Source organism: Adelges cooleyi, unplaced genomic scaffold (assembly GCF_023614345.1).
Source record: "Adelges cooleyi isolate 19-005CV unplaced genomic scaffold, UGA_ACOO_1.1 ACOO_flye_CR_arks_rails_tigmint_CR_PRNA_381, whole genome shotgun sequence".
NCBI classification, from domain to species: domain Eukaryota; kingdom Metazoa; phylum Arthropoda; class Insecta; order Hemiptera; family Adelgidae; genus Adelges; species Adelges cooleyi.
Window position 1 is genome coordinate 1496537 of NW_026096058.1, and position 23773 is coordinate 1520309.

Here is a 23773-nt window from a genome sequence, read left to right on the forward strand (position 1 = left end):
TGGCCAACTGCCATAGGCCGTGGCTTAAATTTACCACTGTCATCTTTTCCCAATACAGTTTCTGTTATTTATTAGTCCATGAGCAGCGATAAATTATATGGCACCGTTGACACCCGCGCAAGTAGATTTATCACGGAATAACCAGAAGGGACACTTTAGAAAAATTACACTGGTTCTCATGAGCCGGCAAAAAGGCCGACTACCATATTGTCTTTGAGGCTGCCAGCCAGACTTTAATACTAGGACCGAGGTGGGTCTAAAAACAGAACTGTGGTCAATTTCGGGAAAACCCAATGGTAATTGTACGTAATCCGCAAAAACACCAATGTCGGACACCTATCAGTCCCGGCCTAGGTTTCCCTTCTGGTTATTCTGTGGGTATACACCGGCCATTTTATTGTTGATAATAGACTGTTGTTTATTCATGTTATCAGTCCTATGCGCTTGTGCGGTGTTCCATACTGCCATTTATTTATTGAATTCGGTTCGTGTCGTATTTTGTTTGGGCGGTGTTTCTTATAATCGCTCCGTAACTAGTAATATACAACCACAAGTCCGTGTGTCGGCTCGCTATTTTCATTATTCGTTTGTAGCTTAATACTGTGTAATAATATTATAGTTAGATTACACTTTTAAACATGAGTACAACGGTAAGGCATTGTTAATAAAACGAATATTATATATTTGATTAATTTGAAAAAAAACGTCGTACGTTCTTAACAACATTTTAATTATTATTATTATTAATAATAGAGTGAAAACAATGTTGAAGAACCCGAGCAATTTAGAAAATTGTTCATTGGTGGTTTGAATTATACCACTACTAATGAGTCACTTAAAGAATTTTTCGAAGCATGGGGTGAGATTGTCGATGTCGTCGTCATGAAAGACCCAGTGACTAAAAGGTAGTTTGTGTAAATAATTAATATGGTTAAGTAATGATATTATTTGTAGTATGATAATATATTCTACGTGTCCGAGTGGGTTTACACAGCAGTGCTTCTACGTAATAGTCATGGAGGTGCGAGGTGTGCTACTGCATGCTATATTCATCATAAATAAATTGTACCTAATAAACATTCAAACAAATAAATAACAACTTGCTAAACAAAACTTTAAAATCTAGCTTTAACAAGTGTCTTAGGTGACAGATCTGGAATCTCAATTGAGTTCTGTGTGTTACGAACCAAATTCGACGGGTTGTATTTCAGTTAATTTTTATGGCCATAGTTTCTTGGACGTTCTTTCTCCGATTCAATCTCTTAACTAATAATTTAATTCTAATTTAATATATTATTATGTATGTACAGTTATAATATAAATTCTATATACCTTCATAGATCACTATACCATAATAGCTAAAGTGAAATGTGAACATAGGTACTTATTATACTCATATTATGGAACATTGACACATGAAATAAGAGTTACGTTAGTTCTATCTTTATGTTATTAGATCGAGAGGTTTTGGTTTTATAACCTATTCCAAATCGTCAATGGTTGATGATGCGATGGCAAATAGGCCACACAAAATTGATGGAAGAGAAGTAGAAACAAAACGTGCAGTTCCACGTGATGTAATCTATATATTTAATATTACTCATACAATAAGTATAATGTTCTTACAGGGTTTTTTTATGTTCAGGATATTGATAAACCAGATATAGCCTGGACGGTAAAGAAAATGTTTGTATCTGGATTAAAAGAACAAACTGAAGAAGAATTACGTGAATATTTTGGACAGTACGGTAATATATTAAACATACAAATTGTAACGGATAAAGAAACAGGACAGCGTAAAGGTTTTGGATTTATCGAATTTGATGATTCTGATTCAGTCGATAAAGCAGTTTGTAAGTATTTGTTTATTTGAAGAAAAAAAAAATAATAATTGTTAGCTACTAATTATTTTTAATTTACAAGTAATCAAAAGTCATGAAGTCGCTGGTAATAAATTAGAAGTAAAAAAAGCTGTTAGTAAAGATGTTGCATCAGCTAGAGGCAGAAGAGGTGGACGAGGTAGTGGCAGAGGACAAAATTGGGGTGGTCCCAATAGTTGGGGTAAGTTAGATTTTTTAAATTGACTGAAATCTGTCATGTTAGAGTTTAATTAAATAATTACAAAAATCCATTTTGATTTGAATTTCAATAATTAAAAATTGTTTGAACATTTGTATTTGAAAAACTTAATTTTTTATTAAATTTGAATATTTGAATACAAATTTTTACCAATAGTATATACCTATTATTAGAGTAGTTTGAATAACTCTCATGAATATTAAAGACAAATAGTCAAAAAACATTTTTTATTTTTAATAAACTAAAATATTTGTTTTTACCTTGGATTTTTATCTTAATTTTCATCATTTTTGTATATTACTTAATACTTTTTAATTATTTTGTTAAATTTTCTACCCCTAATAGATATTACATAGTATAATAGGACATTGTAAATATCATTATTAAAAAAATTAAAGTAAATAAATAAATATTATTATTTTTTTGTACTTCTATGTAGGGGCAATGCGTAACCATTATCCCAACAAAAACTGTTTCTTTACCTCAATGTAAATAATTGCTCAATAAAAAATTTTAATGTTTTAACATAAGCCTCAATAGATGTGATACAATGTGGGAACTAAGTAAATACCATAAGTATTCTAAATGATATACAGTTGCCAACAAATAGGAATGTATGTACATATAATTTATTAGACGGTTGTAAATAGTTTCTTAAATTATTTAACTGTTTAAGCATTTGAAAACTTTTAAATCGCTATCTAGATGTATACAAATATAGTGTTCATATATTGTTGTACTTGCATTTAAATATAATTTATTGATTTTGTTTTAGGAGGCAACTTTGGAGGAGGATACGGTGGTGGAGGTGGTGGCGGTGGATGGGCTCAAGGTGGTCCTCAAGGTTGGAATAATGTATGGGGTGGCCAAGGTAATCAAGGAGGTTGGAATGGCGGAGGTATGTTTGCTAAAAAAAAAGTATTGAAATTTCTATTTAACACATTACTTATTACAATAGGTGGCAACTGGGGTGGAAACCAAGGTGGTTTTGGAGGTGGACCAATGCGAGGAAACTTTGGCAACAATAGAGCAGCACCATATCACACAGGTCGCAGTAATATTTTCTTGTTTATGTATTTGATTAGATTAGATGTCAGATTAACTAACCTTGTACAAGCAAAATCAAAGCTAAAACACAAATAACTCCCATCTAAAAAAAAATTGTATTTTGTTATTTAGGAGGTGGTGGTGGAAACTTCTATCAAAATTCAAGAGGAAGATATTAAGCATACGTAAGTAATAAAAAATACTCGTTCCTAACACACATAAAATAATAATGACAATAATAATAAATTTAACAAAAAAAAAATGGTAGTTTGAGTAGTTATTATATAGTGGATTATTTTTATTTTACATGCATAATGATTTTGTTTTTCTATCTTGTTAGGGAGGTTGCTGAAGCAAGGCTGGTAGGAATCAATAACCATCAAATTTCTCTTCTTCAACCTTTGGGTATTGAACTATTCATTTTATCAGAAATATTATAAATAATCTGCTCTACATATGTTGAATCTTAATGCCATTTATAAGTAATTCATATAATGATTCTACAATAAATGTTTATAGTGTTTGTTTATGGTTTAAAATTTAGGCGAAATAAGTTTAATACATTTTTTATTTTATTTTAATTTTTTTTTTTTTTTTATTGACTAATCATTGTTGTTTTTTTCCATTGCAATTTTTTAAACCTATTACTTACACTCCTTGACCGAAATCAACTGCATTTCGTTTTGTAGGTGTATGATTCTATGTAATAATATACTAAATAATTATTATTATTTTCTATTATTATTATTATTATTATTATTTTAATAAAATAAACATTTCTCCTTGCTTGTACAGGGACCTATTTAAACTAGTTGTTGTGAAATCGGTTTTATTTAAACTCGTATTTGTTCAATTTCCTTTTGAAATCTATGTACAGGTGTTCTTAAAATATTAATGTTAGATGTTTAGTAGGCATACTTTTCTGCTATAAAGGAATGGAAATCGTAAGTAGCGTATGTTTGTTTGTTTTTTAAATTATCTAAAATTCAATTTTTGTTTTTCCTTTTTTGTGGCACTAGATTTTCATGTAATGTGTTTGTACATCTTTGGATTACTAAACATAAATAATAGATACAAGTTTTGTTAGGCATTTAATGCAGAATCACAATATTCAGGCTCCTATCAACAGCGTAGGACGTAGGTCCCCAGTTCAATGATAGTAAGTGATTTAGGTAGGTGTGCTATTTAAAAATAATAATTAATCACTAATGACGTTAATTGTTCATTTTCAGAAAAATATACATTCAGTGTTTATATGAATATAAAGTTGAACAATTTTAATTAATTTGGTACATATTACTGTTATATTATTTTTTTTATTGGCTGTGGCCTTGTAAAATGTTTAATTTTGTTTTTGAATACAAATATATTTACGATAAATATGTAACACAGTTACAAAAAGCTTTATAACATAATTTATCGGCTGTAAATGTATTAAAACATTTCATTATATTCTATTAAAAAAAAATGATAAGGATAATTGATATGTATTGTATTATTATTGAACTTTATTCTAGGTTCTTACATTGGTAATAAAATCACTATTTGGCCGCTAATCCAAGTGCGTTTGTTTAATATTTCCAAGTGTCATGCAGTATTTTCTATATCGACCATCATTTTACCTAGACGCTCGAATGCAAGTTACTGAATATGCCAATAAAATGTTAACTAAAACAGGTAAATATTTATTATCCGACCAAGTCTTATTTCGTATTAATTATATTCATAATATATGTTTGTGTATTTTTCAGTTTTACAAATGGATATTTAAGGATCATCTTTGGAATCTGTTTCTTCATCACCATAATAATTCATGTTGTCTATAAGATTTATTTTATTATGGTTGGTTATCGTTGAAGTTCATTAATCTATAGTTTTTATAATGGTTTATATTGTTTGAATTGATAACCAATTTGTATTTTTTAATAGCGGGTAATGTCCAGCAAGTTGGAGAATATCTAATTGTTATGATTGTAAACTGTCATGGAATCGTCATTCCTATAAAGATAAATAATAATGGTAATTTCACTAATTTCTATTACGTTATATGTACAATAATTATTATTAAATACTTAAACATTTGGACTGATCGGTTGTGTTTCAGTATTGAATTTCAGCATTGAGGGAGTGGTCGTTTAGCTCTGTTGACAGTTTAACTAATATTAACTTTAGTTGAAGTTGTAACTAAAAATATTGCAATCAAAATGTCATTAATTTTTTTGTTATAACTTATTTCAGAATGAAAAAAACATGAGAAAACGAAAAACCAATATTTTTTAATAGTAGTACTATACATAATCTATATCACTTAAAAATCCAAAATTCAGGTGTTCAAAGCTTAAAGAAGAAAGCATAAAGAGTTGATTTATGTGTTATATTTACTTGTTACAAGTTAATAGTCTAACCTTGAGTGAAAGTTTAAGCCTTAAACTACCAAAATTGCTTATAAAATAAAAAGATTTTTTTTGTAAGTTGTCTAATGAATTTAAACTATATAAATTATATGACATAAAAAGTACTGATTCTTCAATGTTTTCTTATAATCTCTGTGTACATACTTTAAATGTAACTGTTGTCCAATATCTTTATACGGCATTTTTTTAAAAATTCCCAACACAAATTATTTGCTTCAAAATGAACTTGGACTCTGACTAAATTGTACTTATTATAAATAAAATAATAACAAATGGTTAATAGAACCGAAATTATTAAATTCATCATTCAATTAAATTATTCAAAATTGACAGGATATTGAATAATTACTTACTAGGGCACACATTAATTATTGATATTTGAGGATCTAAAGCAAAAACATGTAATAACATTTGGTTATGCATTGTCATTCTTGACTATGCCTATTACCATTGAGTATGCAATGTATATGTATTAATATATACTCAATGGTATTACCATATAGTCTACTGTTCAGACATTAGTCTTAGTAACGTCGTCTGTTAAATATAGCGGTGATTCGATACGGAGATAACAATTCTTGTTGAATTACATACTTAAATATTTTATGCTTTAAGGCGAGTATGCTCTTAACAGGATTTTAATTGTATAAAAAATTCTCTTGTTGCTTAAACCGTTTTAAAAGAAAAAAATATCGCCTGCATCAAAGTAGTTGTCGAGGATGAGCGTCATTTCTGTAAAAAAAAAAAAACGTCTGTTTGAAATAAATAAAGGGTACTAAATATAAGAGGGGGCTTATTTTTAAATTGGGGGTGTGTTACTTGTTAGTACAGCCTAATGACTATTACCGCCTATGCCTATCGGCCCCCGTTGCTTTCCAGAGTGACGCGATGAACCCGAATTTTAAATTTTGGCGGGACGCTAGCGGTTGCCGTACGGTGGGACAGATGTCGCGTCGGCAGCGTGGACACGCGCCATTCCACCGTTGGCGACACTACACCACTACTACGGTAATAGTAGTACTACACACGCGCACGCCGTCGTCCTGCGTACCACGTACTTACCATACTTACTTTATATTACATATATATATATATATATACTTATATTAATAATAATATATATTATACACTACAGGTACGGTCGGCAGCAGTCGCCCCTACTCGATAATTATTATTTCAATGTACTTTTCTATTTCCGTGCGTTAGACGTTGCGCTGTTGTGTGCGTTCGGTTCGTTTCCCGTTCACCTTCCATATATATATATATATATATTTTTTTTTTTTTCATGTGCGTTACACTGTGTAGTAAATAGTGTACTATTATATTTTGTACGCTTACGTTGGCCGTTTCCATAGATTGCCATAGAGCGCTGCCGTCAGTGTCGCGAACGTCCGTCGTTTGGAAACCGCGCCGTTCGAAGGGGGCAAAAAAAAATAAATAATAAAAAACGTGCTTCGCGTGTGTTGACCGAACAGGCAAATAGAGTTGCGCGTCTCGTCGAAATTCACACCTCCCCTCCCCCAAACCGTACTTGGGACTTTCGGGTTTAATATATATATATATATTTTTTTGGAAATAACCACTTTCAACGTGTACGAGCGCACGTCGTCGTCGTGTTATTGTAAGTATATAATAATATTTAATATTATAATAATATCGTGTTTCGTTAATTGGGTATATTAATTTTTTTTGTCGTTATCTGATTACACTCTGTACACGCACACACACACACACACACACCGTCGTCGATAGAGAGACGATATTATTATTATTTTGTTGGCGAACACACGGCAAAAGACGTGGAACGCAGTCGTTGGCACGAAACTAGGGCATTGTGTGAAAGGCGAACGACCATTGCAAAACGTCTGCGGTGGTCGCCTGGGTTTTGGTAGTTTTTTTTTTTTTGCTCTACGTTTTTCGTTTTGATTCTTTGTATCTTTTACATATGTTTTACTCTATCCTCGAGCACCTAAAGAAATAATATCGTTTCGACTTGCCGCCGCCGCCGCCGCATACTGACAAGGTTATTTTGTTTTTTTTTGCATTATAATAATCGCCTGAACGCGACATAAGATTTATATTATGTATTTCAGAGGCATGCCTACCTATCCGCTAACCGAATCGATAGTATAGTTGTATCGAAAGTATAAAAAAAAAAAATTATGAAATACCAAACGATTATTTAGTTTACACACATCGGCGTGTGTCGTAAGCGCGCCACACGAATTTATCATATTTTTTATCATACCAAATATTGCAGAAAACAATGTACACTCGTGTAGATGGTTAAAATTAAACAAACCTGTTAATTGTGTATACTTTTGGATAACTATTAATACGTCTTGTTACATAACTATTTTTTTTTTATACATTTAATTTAGGTCTATAATAGTTATTAAAGAAATTGCCAGATCTACCAGATGTTGTAACCGTATTTTTAATAGATAATAATATATACTTTTTTACTTATTTTCCCAAAATTCCCGACAATTTAATCTATGTAAATTATAAAATAATTGTATATCATAAAATTCGAAAAATTGGGCATTAAATGATTGCGTGGTTTTTCGGACGTTTTGTCTGTATTTATTGTCATTCAGTTGGGTATGTAAAGAAATTATTATTCTAGTTGTGCAATCGAATTTAATTTTAAACTTAAGATATTGTGATGCAAGAAAGTAGCGAAATAATATGACTGACGCTTCCCTATTTAGTTTTGTTTGATATTTTATTATACATTAAAAAAAAATAGTAATTTACAATAGACTTTATACCTTTTTACTGGTACTTGCTGTTTTTTTTTTTGTATGCACTTCAAGTAGCTAAATACAATAATTACTATTCAAAAGAGTATTTTAGTATTAGGTTCAATTAAAAATAAGTTAACTAAAAACAAAATTTACAGTACTTAAGCCTTACGGCTATAATGATAAAACGTGGAACATGCTTTAGCCTGCTGGCTCCCTTAATAGTGATTATTTCTGATCTATAATATCCTTGCGATTCATGATAGTAGGTATAGTCAAAATTATATGTTCTGGCCAAATAAACAATAATCTTGTTGCTTAATTATTGCGCTACTTAAGTGTCGTTTTCGGGCTGGGGGCCAAGGCTAAAGTATGTTCTATGCTAAAAAAAAAATAACCACTTTTTTAGCGAAAGAAAGTAGATGTAATAAAGTGAATTCAACTAGCAAGGCCAAGGACAAAACCAATTTAACTAATCTTGTACTCGACACTTGGTTGTTATCGTATTACACTTGTGTTGTTTATTAAATAAATAGTTGACTCGAATTATGGGTTTTTGATGCTAGTTACCCAATTGTAAACATATTATTTAACTTTAAATACAATAATAAATATTATTTACAATAGGTGTTTTTATTATTATTTTGCTCTATAGAAACCAAAAATAAAAAATTCAAAATGAAGGTACCCAAGGAAGAATCGAAAGAACAAAACAATGAAAACACAATCAATGATGATGACAATGAAAGTATTCCCTATGATGATGATTCGAATGCCGATTCAATTGATCAGCCAACAAGAGATGGCGACTTTTCTGAATACATGTGGATGGAAAATCAAGAAGAATTTGATTTACAGGTACTTATAGAGATTAAGAAAATTAAAGTTAAATCAAATTTGTCAAAACTTGAATGTTTTTTATTATAAAAAAAAAAACTGGATAAACAAATCAATAGTAAAAAAGATCTCTATACATGTCTTAATATTCGTGTCTTTACTGTTCTAAACACTGATTTCTTCCTTAAAAATGATTTAATGAAAATCTTAAATGCGTGATTACTGATTAATAAAAAACCGCGTACGCGTTAACGTTTGGTTGTTGATGGAATGTAGGTCCACTTGATTTAATCTTTTTTACACATATTTGTAACACAAGTTAAATTCTAGGTATCTACATATTCTTGTAGATTAAAAAACTATTTTTTTTAACCAATATTGATATTGTTAATCCCAGTAAGGTGTTTACCATACACTCTATGTGAAAATTGTTCACGAAACAATTCATTTTTAAAAATATGTTTTTCACAGAAGAATAAACAAATGCAATTACATTTTTTATTATCGATTTCAGGTCATGAAAGAATTGGAAGAAAAAGAGCTAATGAAAGAATGTTTAGAGGCTATGTTAGACGAAGAGCATAGTAAGTCCAATGGTAATTCATCCAACGGAGATGGTCAAACGTAAGTATATTAAAATCAAATTATTATTTTTTTTTTGTCTTCACGTCAACTGCTATGGAATTGCCTACTTTTCGTATTACATGCCAAGGACGTGTTTACATTTAATTCTAAAATTATTCATATTTATTATGGCAGTGTGAGAGAAATCGGCTTATTAATTCAAAATGTCTGTGCTATATCGGTGGCAACTTGTTTGCCTAAAGTTACCTTGAGTATAGCGTATATTAACAATAATGTTTATGAACCTTAGATCTAAGATTATGTGTTTTAATTAATTAAAACATATTTTTGAGCTTTTTAAACGTTGTAAAACTAAAAATGTCTCATTTTCAATTACTGGTGATTTATAATAAACTACTAAAATTTTGAAGGAAGTATATTTTTAGTTGATGATTATTTCAATTTTAAGTCTGAGCAGTTTTAAATTAGGGCTGTTGATAATAATTTAATATTTCACTTTTCGTCATTTTTAAATCTGATATTTTTTATTCTCAAAACTAACTAGCTGACTTGAAAAATACTATAAGGGATTCATAATCTGTTATTTTTTTAGAATAAATATGTTTTCTGTTTTTGCTACATTTTCTTGGAATTGTTGTAAAATCACCAAATTTTCACAGTAAACAGAGGAGAACTTTTTATTTGTTTTCAAAACTTTTGTTTAAATCAATCTGCTAATTTTAATAATTTATTTAAAAAATACTATGAAAACCTTAGTTAAAAGTTTATTGAAAACAATTTATTTTATAAACAAAAATAAATAAATAATAAATACATTCATGTTTTATATAATTATAGAAACGGAATGGTAAACAGAATTGAACGCTTGAGTTTGAATTCGTGCAACAATGGCGATCAGCCGAGACAATCAACAGTACGTATCGATAATAGTATAATAAATTTAAATAATTTTAATTATGTATAAACATATGTCAAACTGTATGAATAAGCATATATATATATATATATACATTTTTTTTCGCTTTCAGAGCACTCTCAATCCAGATGCTGCAGAATTTGTACCTTCAGCCACTAGGTCGCTGAATAATTCATCTATCGTGGTAGCAAGTCCGTCTTAAGATAAACAAATATAATATTTTTATGTATAAAAAAAAAAACAAAAATATAAACTATAAAATCGAGAATCCATCATCACGAAGTATATTATATTTTCATATAGAAGAAAAACAAAATTAATACTTACAAATAATGGCTGTGATGAGATTTTAAATAATCTTCATTATACTCATAACACTTGTACACTATACATTGTAAAATTAACATTTAAATCTAACGACTTGAACGGTAACGATTTACTAGATTCGTTCGTTTTCAGTTTTTATTATACGTATTACTCAAAATTTATTCAAAAACTAGGTATTTCATTAAAAAAAAAAATGCTAATATCCAAATATTTGTTGAAAAAAGAAATTGTTCTTAATTGTATCTTTCTTTCATGCACCCTTTTTTTATTCTTTCTATTTTTCAAAACTCAACTACTGCTTTTGATTTTGACTATTAATTTAGCGAACTAAAAGTTGTAGTCGTAAAAATGTTTTTATTTGAAACTAGTTGAAAAAAAAGATATATATAAGTTTAATAATAGTTTATATAAACTTGTACGATAATGTTAGTTATTTTATTTTACTTTAATTCTATATATATATAAAAAAAAGAAAAAAAACCTGTGTAAATTATTATATTTTGGTGTACTTTATAGGACAGCTTATACGTATATATATATATATATATATTAAAATGAACTCTTTAATTATTATGCAACAATCGGTAATAACTTACGGCTAACGTAGATTTTTGTTTTTTTAAATATACAAATATGGTTCAACAGAGCTCGATTAAGTTCGATAAAGTAAATTTAAATGAAATAAAAAATATCTTGATTAACAAAATGGCATACAGTTTTATTGGAGTTTGGTAGTGGTTTTTTTTCCGTCAGAAATAAGATAAACCCTTTTTTGTAAATTTTAATAAACACTGAGTTGATTTTAACTAAACAAATATTGGACTTGATAATTATACTGTGTTTTATATATATATATATATATATATACAATATTTATTTTTAAGAATTCATTTAATTGTAAAATATCTTACTTAAAAAATATTTTGGTTATGGGAAAATAATTATAAACATTTACTTGCGTAACTTCTGTTGCTCGACTGCGTAACTTAAATATTATTCTAAAAAGATTACTAAATCGTTAAAAAATAAAAAAACTTAAGAATTTTTACCAGAATAAGTACTAATATAAAGATCTTGTTATATAAATACATATATAAATTTTATCTTTATTGCACTATTTTTTTTTTTTTAGTTAATTTAATAAACGCCTCTAGTTGTTGACCGTTTGACAACAATATTTGTTTAGGAAAATTACATTAGTTTGTCTTGAGCACCAGAGAGCTGACGGAAGTTACAAAAAATTACTAGTTGGACACATAATGTGTCTTGTACATAATATCTATTGATTTGTATGTTTGATGATAAGTTGACAAATGTATATATAAATATTATTCATTATTGTTACCCTAAATGTAAAATATTATTTTATTTTGTTTTAAGACGGATTTATTTTAACTATATTATTATACCCTGCGAATTATCGTTAACAAAATTTAACTAAATGTAAAAGTAGCAGTTTCTTTCTCGGCGGACGTTTGTATTTTAATGGAGCATTTTAAATTATTTACAAAACGAATCGCAATTATTATTATTTTAACGTGTGCCACACTGAAAAAACAAAATATGTAATCACCATAATATTCCTGGATTGTTTTATTACTTGTTGTACATCTGCTTTTTGATCAGACCTACACAGTCTACACATTTGTCAATGAAATATAATGTCTAATAAGTTCAAAAACGTTTTTATTCATTAATAATTATTTGTCAAAAAAGAATATTTCTTTCTTGTATCCAAACATTTGAAAAAAAAAATGTATATTTGTACTTATTATTACTGAATAAAAAATTAATTGGGATTCAGATGTCAAAAATGTTTTAAACAAAATATCAATGTTTGATCGGGCTATGAAACTATCGCAATACAAGTAATTTAATGTTTCATCTTGGCTGTAAATATTGAAAATAAAATAATTGTTGAAGTTGGTTTTTTTTAACTAGAAAAAAACAAAGAGGTTGAGATTGCACAGAGTAGAATTAATTTAATCTATTCTGTGGTAGAAGTATATTTACATGTGTATGATATCGGCTTATGGATATTGTGACAGTTGCACACAGCACAAGTAAGTAATATGACTTGGGATATAATAAAAAAAATTTTAAATTTAAAAAAAAAATTTTCATTGTGATAATGTGGTGCAAATAGTATTTTTTGAAAAACAGTTTGAAAATGTATGGAATTTTTGGCAATCGCTTGCACGTTCAACATAGTATGTGTCTTACGGGTTATGTCTTTGGTTGTTTAGAGAAAACGTTTTGCTGTAAAATCAATAATCATGAAAATTTCAGAAAATTGCTCGGTCTACATTTATCCACACAAACTCAATGGAATTTTCCTAGTTGATATCACAAGACGGGAAAAAATCATAAACGGTTTTTATTTTACTAACTTGTATATAAAATAAAATAATTTCGAGAATGTCTCTGCAAAGAATTGCAAATCTTAATATTATTTCTGGCTCTAAATGGACAAACGGTTAGCTTTTGACAATGTCGAGGTATTTTTTTCTGTAATAATAATATACGGTTAATGCAATGGATAAAATATCATCAATAACATTTTTATTAAATTAATAATAATCCATACATTTAAAATTCGATTAGTTTTAATAAGGTAAACCAATTTTTTTTTTTAAATTCAGTATACCGAATGCAATATTTTAAACAAAGTTTTCGGTTTAGAACAAATTACTAGGAGTACATAATAAAAGGATTATTAGTTTTTATACATATTATATTGTTACTAAAAATTAAAATCCGATGTTTACCATCAATGTGTTAAATTAAAATTAAATATATACGTTGAAATACACAGTTTAAATTTTTATTACTAGTTTAATTTGGTTAGTTTTCATAATAAATTTATTTTTATAACTTACGTACTACTTAAATTATACAATTTGTAACATACAATAAATAAATTTACAATTATAGTTTAATAAGAATAATAACTCAACAAAATTAGTCAATATTAACAGTCAATTATAATAAAACTGAAATGGTGGATTGAGGCGTGCATTTTTTAGATAGGTACTCGTAAAATCAGAATTGGCCAACAAATATAACACTAAGACTAAATTAACTGATTGCCACCGATAATATTATTTAGTTTTAAAAACTTAATACAACTTATTTAGAAATATATAACGATTCCCTAGTTTTCCCATATTCAAGTTAAAAAAAAATTATACATTAAACATCTTCTACTTAAATTTAACAACAGAATTTTAGACTAGTTTATAAAATATATAATGATATTTCAACACAATTTCGAGTAGAAAAATGAATTATTCGGTATAATTATTTATTTATAAAAAAAGTCTTATAAGAAAAACTTATATCTTAGCCATATGACTATTTGTAAAAAAATTGTTTACAAATCAATGTAAAATTTTAAATCAGGTAAAACAAAAATGAGCAAAATTAAATTTTTTAAAACATTCTTTTTAGTTATTTTAGTTTTTTTCCTATTAATCAATAATTACTTAGATTTAAATTAACCCTGTACAATTATTAACTACTATATTATTAATTGTTGCTATATAAATAGTTACACAGCTGAGATTTTATTTAGCAGAGCGATCTAAATGTAAAAATTTTGTATGATTTTCTGGAAAGTTTTTTTACGACTATTTTGGATGAGTTTCGGACTAATAGACACCCTCTGCTGATATGTGCCCAAACTTAATTAATTATTGACGACAACGGCCGACAGATCTCTATGCATAGCTTTATAAATAAATTACTTATCAAAATAACAGTTTTTCAAATGGGTATCCAAGGTGGTTGGTTCATTTCGTGTAAGGGTACGAATGTCATATTCAACGGGAACACGATGGGCAATTCTTTTAGTTTTAGTTCAGTCATAGTAGAATGAATCAAATGGCTAGAAAAAAAAATAAAACAAATTTTATTATAAAAAAAAAATACCTTCTCGGCTACGCGTAGTCTAAGGGGAAAATCAATAATAAATTTACTGACCCCGATCTACCGACCAAAAAGCCGGCAGGAATGTTGGCTTTTAATTTACTTTCATCGTCGATCATGTGTATATAATAGGAGTCGTCATAAATATTGTTATCTGCAATGACAACGGCTTTAGCTCCGCAAGTTTCCATCACTATGGTTTTTTTCAGAAAACTACATTCACTAAAATGAATAACAATTGCATTTTCAAAAATAAAATAATAAATAATATATATATATATACAAGTAAACAAATCGAAAAGCATACCCTCGCTTGACAAATGCGACGTTTCCTCGTATATTCCTTGCATTTTTGGGCGTATCACAACCGTGATCGGGATCAACGAGTATTAATTTGCTCTTTTTTGGAGGAAATTTTTCTTTATGCTAAAAAACCAAAGCAATTAGTACGAATAAAATTTGATAAGACAATACTTTAAACTGGTTAAAGTTATTTTATTACAATATTGTAACGAGTAAAATGTTTAAAAACAAATATACGATAAAAACAAGGATTAATCAGCTTGTTTGAGATTATGTTATTGGATGTAATGAAAAATATGAAAAATGGTTAAAGGTGACAGTTAATTCCGTGATCGAGTCATTTAGTACGTTCAGTAATTGTTATACATACAAAAGGAACGCCAATGTCTTTTGCCGGTCGTATCCTGTACGTGTACTGCAACTCTGGTGGATGTGTGATTTCGAAAAAAAGATCCTCGCCGTACTCAAATTCTTTAAAGTCGGCGATACCACCAATAGTTAAATCTCCTGCTGTATCTGTAAAACAAAATAAACGCGACTGGTAGTTTTAAGACAACGTTAATGGTGTTAAAAAAAAATTTCATAATTAGTAAATTAGTAACTTACAGTAAAAATTCAAGACCGTCAAAAGCAAAATGGTCAGAACGTTGACGGCTACCGTGATCTGATAGATTGTAAACATTTTTTAAAAAATAAAACGTCCTACTATAAATTAAACAGATTTGAACAATAATTGATGACGTGTGTTTTTTTCAAACACAAAAGTGTGCATACAAATTTTTTGTTTCCAACACATTTCATAAATATTGTTCTACCTACATTATTTCACAGTAGATATATGAGCTATCATCGTCATAATAGTACAGCTATTTTAATAATAATACTCATAACACAAACAATTATTTTCGCGCATGAGTACTCCGATTCAAACATAATAATATTATTCAGTATCTTGGCAATTCGACCAAATATGTGTACAATTCTGGCATACTAGTTTTCCTATTAAATATTTTTTTTTGTTTTGTAAATTGTATACCATTATACGATTGTTTTCAAAAATGTTATCAGTTGTTGTCAGTATGTTATCAGTTATATTTTGATAACGATTTGTTATCAGCTAATCTACTGTGATATATTTTGTATTATGACAAAAATATATAATTTTAAAAGTAGTTAACAAAACAGCCAGAAGTCACATTGAGAATACTTGACAATAACAAAAAAATATTGTTAAATTGGTGTTGATTTTATAATATTTTATTAAGTACCTATATTATTTTAATATCGACGCTAATCTATATTAATATCTAGTCAAAAAATGGTAGTGTAAAAAAAATCTAATAAAACAAATTATTTAGTTTGCACAAGTATACTATTATTGTTGTTATTATTATTAAACAACAGGATCTAAAAGTAATAAAAGCCAGTACAGTGGAGTCAAATGGCTTCAGACATATTGTATAGTAGCTGTGTATTTGTGTGCAACTCCAGTCTTGTAAAATATAACAATGTATAATGAAAATATTTTCAAATATCTGTTGACTATTAATTTACTCTCTCATAACAACCTAGCGATTTAATTGTATTAAGTGAAATTTCTCATTTAGTTTTTGTTACGGGTCTACCCTTTAGAAGAAAAAAAGGTGAAAAGAAATGTTTAAGAAAATTGTAGGTTAATGCCACAGACCCATTGCAGATCTTCCTCCAGTCTAATTTTCACGTTTTAAGTACTAAAACTAAACCTAAAAATATATATTAAATAGTTGCAATTTTTTTCAAAAACCTGTTGTCAAAACCATAAAAAATATATTGGACCGTATTAAACTAAATTCCACGTTACCTAATTTATTTGAAAATTACACTGGTATATCTATGTATAAAAACAGAAGACCTTAGCAGATGGGGATGTTTTATATCACTAATCACTACTTACTGCCAAAAAAGTATAAAAATTAACTTTAAAACTTTAAACAAATACAGCAATTAAAAAAAATATAAAAAGAAAGTTATAAATCCCTTCAAGGCCTTTTTAAAAAATGACCAAAAGTCATGGCTGGGGTAAGCACGTTTTTTTAAAAGTTATTAAGTTTAAGTTATTAAGTTATTTATGGAGTTTGTATAGCTTCTCAAATGAATCTTGACCAGCTCAGTTTTCAGAATCGTTTGCACGGTAATGACATTTAAAGGTTTTAAAAAAAAAAATTTTAATTTTAAACCGTGTTTGTCCCCATTTTGATTTGATGCTCGTCTTTGATGTTTTTAGATTTAATTTCAATTTTATTGCGATAGTTTTACTCAATACAGGAGTTTTAAAATTCAGATAATACAAATTATAGTGGTGCCGGTTGATACTTTACAGACAATACTGATGACTATATTTTAGAGTATACTATGCTTATCTATGCTAATATAAATAGCAGAACAATAGGCCATGAGTTTTGATAGAAGTGACCGGAAAAAGTTGGCTAGGAAGTCGAATAGGAAATGTCTTCGGGTGTATCTGTGTATCTTTTGGTGTATCTGTCCCTCACCCATAAAAACGTCAAGGGAAGAGAGGTAATAATATCTCTTTTCACAATTTTGGTCGTTTTCACCATCTTGGACAACACTTTGGGTTATGTTTAGGCTTTTAGTCAAGATTAGATACGATTTCGAACAGGTAGTAATAGATTAAATATATATATATACTTTTGTAAACTAAGTGATTTGATTGTTTATACTATTCCTTGAACAAATAAGGATAATCCGCGTTTGTTTTGATTTTAATAGGTAGATACAATTATTAATTATCATCCGCCACGTGGCACTGGTACAATTTTCTATTTATTTATCTTGTATACAGGGTGCACTGTGCAACTATGACCCAGACCCAGTGAATATCTTTGAAGATATTAAACTTTAAAACGATTCTAATATTTTTCTTACTTTTATATAATGTAGCTGTTATTAAATTAGTCCGTTTTGATAATATATTTTTCAACAATATAATCATTCGACGTGTGCTTGGTGTGTGTGTGTATGAACTTTGTTATAAGTATAGAAATAAATTATTGTTAATTTTATAAGTCACATTAAGGTTTAACAGTGAAAAGTATACCAATTATCTTCTGAGATATATTGACTTGGTCACAGTTACCAACCACCCGGTATATCTCCCACATGAAGAACGGAAACAACGCAACAAATTGGCTTTATGGAAAACAATTGGAAATCTGTCAGCGGTTACAATTAAGGAAAACGATTATAAATATTGTTAATTGATCGTTTGTGTTTACCCAAGTGTAGGTAGACGTACCTACGGATAATAATAATAAAAAAAAAAAAAAAAGGAACCAGTTTTGGCGTGTCTTCTATATAGGTAATATACATAATATTAACCTGACCGGTTTGTGGACTGCACGTTTCGAAAAGAGCTCATATTATATACAATATTATGTATTACATTATGGTGGAGATGGAACTCGAACTGATAATTATTATTATTATTACCTATTGAATTGGTGTTTCGCCGCAGTTCCACATATCGTGCATTTCTGTTTGCTCGTTTCACACAAATACAATATCTATATTGTAATTTTACAAAAAGAAAAATTAATACTATTATTAAGTAAACGCCACAAGTACTAATAATTTGATAGGACAATCGATTACTGCATAATATCATATGTATACATGTGCCTATGCTATGACTTTCGCAACAATTATTTTCGACCGAGAAAAGTAACAACAACGTCACAAAACACAATCAGGTACCAAAAAACCACAAAAAATTTGCCAATTTTTTAACATTTATTTAAGCTATAATAATGACTATTATATTATTAACGGGTCGAATACACCGTTGGATTTGTTTGTTTTTCCAATTTAAGCAATCCGAGATTAGACATTTAAAACAAATATATGATATCAACCCAGGTAGGTATATTCAATGTATTTGTATTATAATAGTATTATGTACTGTGACCCGTATTATAGAACAATATATTATAATATTGCCATCGACAAATAGCTGGTATATTTCCTATAGTGCACTTATCAGTTTAATTTTTTTACCTTGAGATCACGACCTAGACCTTCGGTGATGCATACTTACGGACTGGCCATTTCGGATAGTAGGTATACGAATAAAGACCAAATAATAATAATAATATATAACTACTAGGTATAATAATACCTGTATATTGTAGCGTGTGTGTTCCTCTTAATGGTACCCATAAATTATTATTATCAAAGTGATAATAAAAAACTAATTAAGCGACACCCGGCAGTGTATTTGTATATATATATATATATATATACATTATACCTACAACATATTATTATTATTATTATAGTCTTAGGAGCAGCAATCGATTAGTTGTGATGTTGTGTGACGTTTAACATTTCAAAAACACCTTATAACGTAAGCCTAATTATATTATATTATGTTAGTATTTCTTATAACAGCTAAGCGTCGCTTGACAATATAATATTGCAAATGGTCAAGAAAAAGGTGTTGTTGATATTGTATTTTTTTAAACTGAAATATATGAAACAAAGGTTTCTTGTTTTTTTATACGATTAATAGCTGTGGCATTCGGTCGTATCAGTTGACCTATGGTACCTTTATGTATACTTTCAAATATATAATATAATATTCACGCAAACGCATTCAACATGTCGAAACAACACTGTCGATTGGAAAATATACTCTAAAACGCGGGCAGTCACTTGCCTATAGCACCGTGTCATATTTTCCTTTAACCGACTCTTATAGAAAATAATTACCATCTATTTTTATACACCTAAGTACGTCATAATATATCATAATAACATCCATGTAATACACCACACAGTCATTAATAGCCGTGCACTGCAGTCTTGTCGTCAGTAGGTATGTACATACACAGGGCCGTGGTAATGCGGGATAGAGTTGTACAAAACGATTGTCGGTCAAATGATATAATTTATCTCGTTTGATGTTTAGCACTAATAATAATTGAAACAATTTTTATGTTTAACGTGTGCAGATCTGCGAGCGATTGATTAGTTTGTGGATTGGACATGGAATATATCCGGCATTTGGTTATTTTGATATTGGCACTGGAAGCAGTAACGGCTCAGTCTAATAATGGTGAGTAGTGGCATTGATTTTAGAATAATATACACATAAGCGGTGCCGCCATCCTTATACAAAAACGGCGACAGATTTCATGTGGGATTCCCGTTGGCAACGGAGGTACCCTCGTCATGGTTTATCATCCGCCCGTCCATGAACTATGACGAGGGTACCTCCGTTGCCAGCGGGAATCCCACATAAAATCCATCGCCGTTTTTGTGTATAGGATAGCACCGCTCATATGTATATTCTAAAATCAATGGTAACAATAATATAATACGTGTACTAACGTGCAATACATACATACAAACCATTACCTAGTATAACAGCTATGGTCTCGAATGAAAATCCCATTTCCACTGTTGACACGAAAACCACCTCCTATATTATGATATGCCAAATTTTGTGATTTATTATTGTTGTTATTTACTTTACCGTTCCAGAATGTTTCACGCCAAATGAGGAAAACGGCGTTTGTATTAACATAAAACGTTGTCCTTTCCTCCTGTCCCTATTGGAAAATCAAAGGAAAAACGCATCTATTGTGACTTTCCTTCGGAATTCCATGTGTGGATACGAAGGTAGGGATCCTAAAGTTTGCTGTCCGTTAGAAAGTGAAGTATCAAATGGCAACAATGGAGGAAATAACGAGAACAATAATAACTGGAACAACGAACAAAACAGCAACGCCGGCAGCACCAACAGTGGATTTGGTCAGAACAACAACGGTGGTTTAAACCACAATAATAACAACAACAACAACAACAACGGAGGTACCAACAGTGGATTTGGTCAGAACAACAACGGTGGTTTAAACCACAATAATAACAACAACAACAACAACGGAGGTACCAACAGTGGATTTGGTCAGGGTAACAACGGCGGTTCAAACCACAATAATAACAATAACAACGGTGGTTCGAATCTTAACAACAACAACGGTAGGCCTACAACTACTTCCAGACCGACGAGTTCGTCGAGTTATGAAACGGTGACGTCTTCCAAGTTACCATCGCAGAGCACATGCGGACGAAGTAACGCCACCCAAAACAGGATCGTCGGAGGAGCGCCTGCCGACTTAGGTTAGACCATTGATTAATTTAAAATATAGGTACAGATAAGCACGGCGAGAGTGTAGCGGAGACGATAATGCTAAGATGGAGGATAAAGTAAGAAATTAATACATAAGGGGAGTTGCATCAATTGCCGGGAAAATGAGAGAGAATAGGTTGAGATGGTTCGGTCATGTTATGTGGAGAGATGAGGCAGACACAGTGACAGTTGTCATGAAGATCAACGTAGAGGGAAAGAGAAGAAGACCGAAAAAAAGATAGGGTGACAACCACAACTTCCCTTCATCAACGAGTACCCCTATCGGTTGCTCTTCTCCGATGTCCATATCTTTCTTGACTCTGTTCGCCCATCTTTGGATGGTCAAGTGGTCTTTACCCTAAGGGGTCCATTTTGTGACTTCTTCGATTATTCTACTCCGTGCGCTCCGCGCGTGATCTGCCCAACCCAGCCTTTTACTTTTCAATGTCACAATTATATCAGCAACTTCTAGCATATCTCTTTTTTTCTTAATTAGATAAAGCATCACCGCTTGTCTGTATACTTCAAAATCAATATGGCTATACGAAATGATTAGTGATTAGCTCGTAGTTTTAAAATCTCTACTAACCTAACATATGCCCACATTTAGACGATTGGCCTTGGATGGTAGCTTTGGGATACCAAGATCTCAACAACAGACAGAATACGAAAACTCCTCAATGGCTTTGCGGCGGAGCTTTGATATCCGACAGATACGTCGTGACTGCTGCTCACTGCACGGTCGGCATTGGCCAGAGAAAACTGTAAGTCAATAATAGTGTTGTTAAACATCAGCTGTTATTTCCATGTCGCGGTGCAATATAGACCTAAAACCGATTAGTTGTATTTCAGAGCCATAGCGCATTTAGGAGACCTGGACTTGGATTCTAAAGTCAGAGATGGAGCGGCCCCGGTGGATGTGCCCATTGAGAGAGTCATGACGCACGAGTCGTACAACGCACAAGACTACACCAACGATATTGCATTGTTAAAACTGGAAACCGTAGTCAGATTCAACCGTAAGAATTGCCCACTACATTATGTATATTTTCTCCCCGAAAACATTCGTTGACCTTTTGAAATAATTTTGTACATTCAGAACACATTCAGCCAATTTGTTTGCCAATCATGTCGGACCTGAGAACCAACTTGCTGGTGAAGTCGTTACCGTTTGTTGCCGGTTGGGGATCCACGTCGTTCCGTGAGTTCATCAACGGCCACTTTACATGGTTTAAACATCTATGAAATTCTCAACGTTGTTGGGTTTTTTTTGCAGGAGGACCTTCGAGTACGGCATTGATGGAAGTCCAAGTGCCTGTCGTCGACAACTCTGAATGCAAGCGATCGTTTGCAAACAAGAGAACTGTCATCGACGAAAGAGTACTGTGTGCCGGATATTTAACAGGGGGGAAAGACGCTTGTCAGGTAAACCAATGTTGACATAATATGAACATTTATATCTGCCACGTGCTTAGAAGTAAAATGACATCAGGGTGGAATTTTTGAAAAGACAATTTTTGACAAGATTCCTACCTTTTCTTAACCCTCTTGTACAGTAGCGGATTTAGCACAGCAAAACTGGACATAAGAATAGAGGGCCGTTGCCTGTTAGCGTTTTTTTTTAAATTATATAATTGTAGTTAAAGTAATTCAAGTCGTTTATTTGAACGTCCAAAACGGTGCTATTTTTTGAGTCCTTTATTGGTATGTTTGCGAAATAGGTATTTTTTTTAAACCCATATCTGCTCTTGTAAAAAATGCCTATGGAAACAAATTGAATTTTTACAGGGAGATTCTGGAGGTCCTTTAATGTGGCCCAGCGGCAAGCAGTATTATTTGGTCGGTGTCGTATCGTTTGGATTCAAGTGCGCAGAACCTGGTTACCCCGGCGTGTACACTAGAGTGACACACTTTGTTGAATGGATTGCAGGAAGGATGAATAACAGTTAATAAGTGTAATTATTAAAACAGTAAATGCAAGCAAGCCACATTGAAATGTTGTAAAAATATTTATGTACCTTAAAATTATGCTCACTTTTTACATGTTAACTTTATTATTATTAAATACAATTAATTTAAAATGTCTACCTACGTTTTGGTATTTTTTTGTTTTCAACAAAACACTCATCATGGTAGACGTGTTGTAAAATTAGCACCAAGCAAAAACGTGCACAAAGTAATATTTTGTAATATCACATTACAATAGTATAGTTATAACCTATGTAAAAAAAAAAAGTAATTTTAGAATTATTGTTATCCATTAACTGATAATCGTATTAAATAGTAGGCTTTGCTATACCTAATTAATTATTATTAAGTATCCAAGGTCCAGCTAAATTATTGATTGAATTTCAAGTAAAGACAATCAAACTAATTTTAGTCGAGTTAGTCTATTGTTAGG

General features: G+C 30.3%; 4 protein-coding genes and 1 long non-coding RNA gene across 22 annotated transcripts; 3 read left to right on the forward strand and 2 right to left on the reverse strand.

Moving 5' to 3' along the window:
- Positions 1-430: 430 nt before the first annotated feature.
- On the forward strand, positions 431-7161 carry LOC126841297 (heterogeneous nuclear ribonucleoprotein 87F-like). Of its 10 annotated transcripts, none has more exons than XR_007686156.1 (15): positions 432-650; positions 754-905; positions 1457-1577; positions 1646-1853; positions 1924-2061; positions 2855-2977; positions 3038-3133; positions 3262-3311; positions 3467-3531; positions 3922-4298; positions 4359-4415; positions 4644-4803; positions 4878-4968; positions 5056-5145; positions 5365-7161. XR_007686156.1 is itself a non-coding variant. In XM_050577668.1 (9 exons), the coding sequence occupies exons 1-8, from the start codon at positions 639-641 to the stop codon at positions 3303-3305; spliced, it is 894 nt and encodes a 297-aa protein (XP_050433625.1). In that variant the 5' UTR covers positions 432-638; the 3' UTR covers positions 3306-3311; positions 3467-3707. The 10 variants fall into 10 exon arrangements, 2 of the variants coding, with proteins under 2 accessions (XP_050433625.1, XP_050433627.1); XR_007686157.1 differs by having other exon boundaries at positions 3922-4070; positions 4146-4298; positions 5056-7161; XR_007686154.1 differs by having other exon boundaries at positions 5056-7161.
- Positions 4453-5896, reverse strand: LOC126841299 (uncharacterized). Its single transcript, XR_007686162.1, has 3 exons — positions 5685-5896; positions 5199-5310; positions 4453-5124 (listed from the first exon to the last, which is right to left on the reverse strand). It is a non-coding gene; the product is annotated as an uncharacterized LOC126841299 (long non-coding RNA).
- On the forward strand, positions 7034-10872 carry LOC126841298 (polyadenylate-binding protein-interacting protein 2B). 3 transcript variants are annotated; one of them, XM_050577671.1, is made up of 5 exons: positions 7034-7161; positions 8943-9145; positions 9639-9748; positions 10547-10622; positions 10738-10872. In XM_050577671.1, the coding sequence occupies exons 2-5, from the start codon at positions 8966-8968 to the stop codon at positions 10825-10827; spliced, it is 456 nt and encodes a 151-aa protein (XP_050433628.1). In that variant the 5' UTR covers positions 7034-7161; positions 8943-8965; the 3' UTR covers positions 10828-10872. The 3 variants fall into 3 exon arrangements, with proteins under 3 accessions (XP_050433628.1, XP_050433631.1, XP_050433629.1); XM_050577674.1 differs by having other exon boundaries at positions 7046-7165; XM_050577672.1 differs by lacking the exon at positions 7034-7161 and adding an exon at positions 7405-7563.
- Positions 10873-13699: 2827 nt separating this feature from the next.
- LOC126841347 (PRADC1-like protein) lies at positions 13700-16221 on the reverse strand. The gene is made up of 5 exons (XM_050577763.1): positions 15789-16221; positions 15553-15698; positions 15187-15305; positions 14934-15101; positions 13700-14838 (listed from the first exon to the last, which is right to left on the reverse strand). The coding sequence occupies exons 1-5, from the start codon at positions 15862-15864 to the stop codon at positions 14718-14720; spliced, it is 630 nt and encodes a 209-aa protein (XP_050433720.1). The 5' UTR covers positions 15865-16221; the 3' UTR covers positions 13700-14717.
- Positions 16222-18681: 2460 nt separating this feature from the next.
- On the forward strand, positions 18682-23459 carry LOC126841303 (venom protease-like). Of its 7 annotated transcripts, XM_050577686.1 has the most exons (9): positions 18682-18931; positions 20192-20295; positions 20724-21053; positions 21129-21362; positions 21983-22136; positions 22225-22391; positions 22472-22573; positions 22649-22797; positions 23161-23459. In XM_050577686.1, the coding sequence occupies exons 2-9, from the start codon at positions 20226-20228 to the stop codon at positions 23320-23322; spliced, it is 1368 nt and encodes a 455-aa protein (XP_050433643.1). In that variant the 5' UTR covers positions 18682-18931; positions 20192-20225; the 3' UTR covers positions 23323-23459. The 7 variants fall into 7 exon arrangements, with proteins under 7 accessions (XP_050433643.1, XP_050433641.1, XP_050433639.1 ...); XM_050577684.1 differs by having other exon boundaries at positions 20177-20295; positions 20724-21362; XM_050577682.1 differs by having other exon boundaries at positions 20724-21362.
- Positions 23460-23773: the final 314 nt, after the last annotated feature.